Genomic DNA, 5,968 nt, shown 5'->3' with positions numbered 1-5,968 from the left:
AGGGGGCAGGCAGAAATCCCATTTATCTCCTCTCCCACTCAGCCCGCGGTCACCCCGGGGTCCCGTGGGGGGGTCCCGGCGGGTGGCGGGGCTCAGAGGCGCGCGGCCGGCTGGTCGTAGACGTGGTGGGTGTTGTAGCGCCGCACCGACGCCGCCTCCGGCTTGAAGACGCCTCCGCGGCCGCAGGGGTCGGAGCTGGGGGGACAGGGGCACGGGGTTAGGGACACGGGGTGCTGGTGTCACCCCTCCACCCCTCGCGTGCCCCCCCGGACTCACCCGCTGAAGGCCAGCGTGGCCACCAGGCCGGCCAGCAGCAGGGCGAGGAGGATGGAGAGGATGGAGGTGATGGCGATCATCTCGGCGCTGCGCTTGCCGCCCGCCCCGGGGCTGCTCGGGGGCTGCTGGGCTGGGGGGGGAGAGAGATCGGGGTGTGGGGGGGCAGCACCTCGTGGGGGGCACCCTGCCTCAGTTTCCCCCCTGGTACCTGTTTTCAGGGTGATGGGCTGCGACCACTGGGTCTCGGCCACGGGCTCGGTGCCGTTCAGGGCGAGGAATTTCACCCTGGGGGAGGAGGGCAGGTGGTGGGGTGGGGTCGGCACCCACCAGGGCTGCACCCCCCCCCCCCCCGTGTCCTCCCCAACACCAGGCTCTCACTTGTAGGGCCCGGGGCCGGGCAGGGGGCCGTTACAGGTGGGTACGGCGCTGTTTTTGGCACAGCTGCTCTCGCTGCCCACGCGCAGCACCGTGATCTCCGCGGGGTTTTTGGGGCAGGGGTAGTTGAGGATGGTGGCTTCGAGCGTCAGGTAGGCGGAGGTGTTGGTGGGGAAGTTCTGGAAAGCCCACTGGGGCTGCCCCGGCTGCACGCTGGTGGGGAAGCTCACCGAGGCTGCGGGGACGAGGGACGGCGGTGAGGGGAGGGGACACGCTGGGACCCCCCCCCAAGTGTCCCCACCACCTACCCGCGGCCTCGGCCACCACCAGCCAGATGCTGGTGGTCGTTCCTACCGCGGGGACGTTGTCAAAGGCGCAGCGGGGCTGCTCCAGCACGAAGGTGCTGCCGGTGATCCGGCCACTGATCTTGTGCTCGGTGAGGATCGGTTTGTACGGGAGCTCCTCTGCGATGAAAACGCGATGAGAGCGGAGCCCCCGGCCCTGGCTGGAGCAGGGGGGAGCTGCCCCGGGGGGATCCCGGCTGCGTGGCCCCCTCACCTCCCAGCTCCGCCCCACTGCTCGTTTTGGGTTCAAACGCAGCAAGTTTGATGAAAAGACGCAGCGAGGCCCCTCGGTGCCACCACCCATGGAGAGACACAACCCGGGGAGACCCCAGAGCCCCCGGGGCCGTGCTGCAGGACCCAGCTGGGTGCCACCCCCGAGGGTCCCAAAGCGGGGGTGTCCCCAGAAAGGGGGTGCCCCGCACCTACTGCAGCCCCCGTGCCCATACCGAGGGGACACCCATGGGCAGGAACATCACCCTCCCCCACCCCTATCCCCCCTAGCCCATTTTGGGGAGGGGGTCACGCCGTGAAGCCCCCCCCAGAGCACAGACTCACGCAGGCCTTGGGCCGCCGCCAGCAGCAGGAGGAGCAGGGGGAGCATGGTGCAGGGGCTGGGTGCCGAGCGCCGAGTGCGGGCGGCGGGCGGGGGACGCGGGGTTTGGCCCCAGGGGACCCGCCTGCGGCCTCCAACCACCCACATTCCTGCGCCGAGCCACGGCCCCGCAGCAAACAGGTCGGGCCCGTTCCCCCGGGGAGCATTTCCTACGCCTGGGTGCCCGCCGGGAGGCGCGCAGAGAACGGGCACGCTCGTGGCAGGGGTGCGCCATGGCCAGCACCTCGCCATGGGACCCGCCTCGACCTCCAGCTGCAGCCTCCCCAGCAGGGACCTCGATTTTGGGGTCCGGTGCCCCCGTTTTTGGTGTTGGGGCCACCTGGGGAACAAAGCACCAAGGGGAAGGCCGTGCGGCAAGGAAGGGCGAGGAGGGGAGGCCGTGCTACTAGGAGTTTACTCGGCAGCGCAGGGGGCGCGAGGGGCAGAGCAGCTCCTGGCCGCCCGGCAGCACCCGCAGCAGAGGGGCTGGGGCAGGGCGGGGGAGATGTGGTGGGTCCTGTAGGAGCGCTGGGACAAGGCAGCCCCGAAATCCCGGTGGCACAGGAGTCTCCACGCCTCGGCGCTGCAGGGAGGCAAAAGGAGGCATCGAGCAGGGTCCCCACAGCTCCACTGGCCCCCTGCCCGCACTGACCACCCCCAAGGGACCAAACCCCACAGAAACCACCCCCTTCTTTCCACCATACATCTAAAACCCCAAATCAAATTAAAAAAAAAAAGGTCTTTAACTCGTAAAGTCCTCTCTGCTCCCTCTCTTTGTCCTCAGGATCAAGGAGGGGATGCTCTCCCAGGACCCCATGGACACATCCCCCCGAGCATGGCCCCGCTCAGCCCTCGTACCCCACGGCACCGAGCGCTGCCACGGCCAGCCCAGCACCGAGGCTGGCCAGGATGGAGGCGATGACGACCACGTCGCTGCTGCGCTGTGTGGGTGCGGGGTCAACGGTGCTCGGGCTGCGGGCTGGAAGGGCACGGGGTGAGGGACACACGGGGAGGATGGGGGGCACCCAGGAATAGGGTGAGCAGGGGAGCCTGGGGAGCTCTCCTCCCCTCTGGGGTTTGGGGTGGTGGCACGGAGGCGATGCCGCACCCCAGGGGATGCGGGGGGAAGGTGGTGCTGTGCCAGCCCCGCTGCCACCCGTACCTCTCCGCAGGAGGATGGGGTCGGACCACCTCGTCTCCGCTTTGGGGCCGTGGCAGCCCATCACCAGGAACTTCACCCTGTGGGACGGGCACCACCGGGACAACACAAACCCTAGGGGATACCTGCGGGTCCCTGGGGATGGGGAATTCCCCCGGGGGTCCCACCCCACACATCCCACCCATCCCATCTCACCTGTAGGGCCCCGGGGAGGGCAGGGGCCCGTTGCAGGCTGTTTGGCCGTGCTGGCCCCCGCACGCCGCGTCCCCACCGACCCGCAGCACCGGGCCGGGCACCGAGCAGGCGTAGGCGGCCGCTGCTGTCTCCAGCGTCATGTAGGCGTGGGCGGTGGGCAGCCCCTCGTAGAGGGGGACATCGGCACGGGACGGGGGGTTTCTGAAGGTGGCCGAGGCTGCGTGGCACAGGCAGAGGGGTGAGCAGCCACGGCAAGGGTCCCCGATGTCCCCCGCCGCACCGGGTGCTCACCGTTGGCGAAAGCCACCACCAGCCAGACGGTGTCGGAGGCGTTGGCGAGGCGGTGGAAGACGCAGCAGGGTCTCTCCAGGGCGAAGGTGGTGGCCGTCACCTTCCCCAGCAGGGCCCCGGGGGGCACGCGGGGCTCGTAGGGCAGCAGGGCTGGGGGCACGGCCGTGAGCCAGTGGCACGGGGACCCCAGCTCGCGGCTGCGCCAGGGTCACCCCAGGGGGATGGCAGCCACGCAGAGCCCCCCAAAACCCACAAACAGCCCCATGATCCCTCCCCAGCACCGAAACCCATGGGGAAGCCACCCCACAACCCCCATGTCCCCCCACGAGGATTCACCCAGCCCGGTGGCTGTGCCCATCGCAGCCAGCGTCAGCAGCACCCGCGGCAGCTCCATGGCCGTGTCTGTGCCGGGCTGTGTCCCACTGCCGAGGGGCCGAGCAGCCCCAGGTGCCCCCCCTGAGCCCGGCCCTCCCAGCCCCGCATTCCTGCGATGGCTCCACCAGCACGGCCAGACCCCGGGGGCAGAGGTGGACGGGGCCCCTCCCGGGTCACCACAGGTCCAAAAAACAGCCGGGAGCCATCAAACCCCAGACACGAGGCACCGAGGCTGCGGGCACCGGCCTGGGCTAGGAAAGGGGAAACTGAGGCACAGAGGTGGGACTGGGAGACTTTGGTGGTCCTGTCCCCCCCCAGCAGTGCCTGAGCCCCACATGTGCCCCGTGCCCACCTCAGCACCCAGAGCCACACGGGTTTGGCACAGGGCTGGCCTTGCCCTGTGGGTAGGGAAGCACCCGGAGCCATCACACCCAAAACTTACCCAAAACCCAAAGCATTCCGCTCCCACCCAGTGCAGAGGGCAGGGAGGCAGCCGAGCTGCCCTGTCCCCATCCTCACCCTTCGCTCGTGCCAGGGCTGGGCCATCACAGCCCCCTTCGCCCCCAGGAACTGGGCCCCCCCAGCGCTTGGGATGGGGCCAGGGAGCTGTGCCAAGGCTTCGTGCCCCCCCCGGCTGCTCTCCAGGCTGCGGGGCTGAGTGTGCCGAGTGTGTGCTGTTTGCCAAGGGCTGTGGCTGCCCTTCCTGCACGGGAAAGGATTTCCCCCTCCCTCCCGAAGGGGCTGTGGCTTCTCCTTCAGATTAAGTGGAAATGGGGCAGCCGGGGATTATAGGGAGGGGGAACCCGGCACAGCTGTGGGCACGCTCCTGGTTCCACCCTGAGCACCTCTGGCTTGGGAAACTGAGGCACGGCAAAGGCAAGAGCCCCCTCCCGAGGGTGAAACCCCAACTCCTGGCCCCTGGGGGTGATGCCAAGCTCGCTCAGCACCCACCTGGGTGACGTGGCACAGGGACACTGAGTCACAGTTTCAGCTGCCAGTCCCTGCCCCGCGGCCACAGGGTCAGCATAGTTGTGGGGTCAGCCCTAAAAATAACCAGCGTGGGGCAAAGTTGCTGGGGAGGAACCCACACTGCAGGGCTCGAAGCCCTCAGCAGAGCACGGAGCAGCCCAGGGGCAGGGAGGCTGCGGCTGATTCAGGCCCAGGAGCATCGGCTGCAGGGAGGGCTCCTGCGTGCCTCCAGCCCCACTCAGCAGGAAATTCTTGCTTTGCGCAGGGCCAGAGCAATTTTCATCTCAATTCTCTGTTTTGTTTGCTGGGACAACACCATCCGGGGATAGAAAGCTGAGCTCTGAGCTAGAAACCTCTTATTTGACAAGCAGGGTGGGAGAAGAACAAACCCAACCCATTTCTGGGCAGCTCCCAGCCACCTACCTGCTGCTTCCAAGGAGCTCCTGTTTTCACAGCATCCCCAGCTCGGCTGCATCTGAGAGCTTTAAAACCCCAAAGCCCTTAGCAGAGGCTGGTGCTGAGGGGGTTAGCCAAGAGGATGCACACACCGGACACCAGGGAGAGCTGGAGATGGCTCCAAGAACTCTTCCATTTTCACATTGGTGCGATGGAGAGGCCTCAGCAGGAGGAACACCACCCTTGGCAGCACCCAAAGGGCCACGGCGCTCACAGCCCCGCAGCCAGGGGAGCAGAGTGGCACAGGGACCTTTCACCACCCGGTGGCACCAGCACCAACCTGTTTCAGCAGCCACCTCCAACAGAGGCCCCCCTGGGCACAAAAACCCCAGCTGCAGAGCTAAGGAGCAGCCCCCAAAATGCTGCTGCTTCCTTCAGAGGACACAGGGAGCCAGCAAACTGCAAGCCAAATCACCTGGGATCAGCACCTGGTGCCCTGCCCCTGCAGGGAGCTTTGTTCCTCCAGCAGAGCTGAGCTTTCCCTCCCTTCTCCCAGCTGGATCGAGGAGGCTGGTCCCTGGGGGAGGGATGCAGACAGGGGAGGCAGCCCAAGCCAGCAGGAAGGGTGAAGGCAAAGCAGTGACACTCCCTGGAAGTGAGGCACTTATTGCAACCAAGCAGAGATCCAGGGGCAGGAGGGAGGTGGCTTTGCTCCAAGAGGTGCCTCAGACAAGGAGTGGCAGTGTAGGGGAGGCTCTCCTGTCCTTCCCTTCCCAAGGGGTCTCTTGGAGAGGGAGGTGCTCCCCTGTCCCCCCCCCAGGACCACCAGGGCTGGGGTCCCTGGGCTCCCACCTTCCCCAGGGGTCTGTCACCTCACCACCGCTCCTGCAGCCGGTCCTGGCTTCGGCCACCAACCCTACCTGGAGATGCAATCCCGTTTTCTACAAAAAAACAGCCTTCCCTCCAGAAAAAGAGACCGTACAGAGCAGGCAGGAG

General features: G+C 67.1%; 1 protein-coding gene across 1 annotated transcript; it reads right to left on the bottom strand.

Moving 5' to 3' along the window:
* Nucleotides 1-1,907, bottom strand: LOC137842188 (uroplakin-3b-like protein 1). Its single transcript, XM_068655940.1, has 6 exons — nucleotides 1,551-1,907; nucleotides 960-1,115; nucleotides 655-886; nucleotides 485-561; nucleotides 277-406; nucleotides 1-195 (listed from the first exon to the last, which is right to left on the bottom strand). The coding sequence occupies exons 1-6, from the start codon at nucleotides 1,837-1,839 to the stop codon at nucleotides 93-95; spliced, it is 987 nt and encodes a 328-aa protein (XP_068512041.1). The 5' UTR covers nucleotides 1,840-1,907; the 3' UTR covers nucleotides 1-92.
* Nucleotides 1,908-5,968: the final 4,061 nt, after the last annotated feature.

The sequence above is a fragment of the Anas acuta genome, chromosome 19, assembly GCF_963932015.1.
Source record: "Anas acuta chromosome 19, bAnaAcu1.1, whole genome shotgun sequence".
Taxonomy (NCBI): domain Eukaryota; kingdom Metazoa; phylum Chordata; class Aves; order Anseriformes; family Anatidae; genus Anas; species Anas acuta.
This window is presented reverse-complemented; position numbering and strand designations above follow the sequence as displayed.

Excerpts from the sequence above, each read along its gene's own strand:
- LOC137842188 (XM_068655940.1), bottom strand. The coding sequence starts at position 1,839 with ATGGCGAGGTGCTGGCCATGGCGCACCCCTGCCACGAGCGTGCCCGTT. Across the intron at positions 887-959 it reads GGTGGTGGCCGAGGCCGCGG|CCTCGGTGAGCTTCCCCACC; the intron begins GTAGGTGGTGGG and ends TCGTCCCCGCAG. Across the intron at positions 196-276 it reads GCCACGCTGGCCTTCAGCGG|CTCCGACCCCTGCGGCCGCG; the intron begins GTGAGTCCGGGG and ends CTGTCCCCCCAG.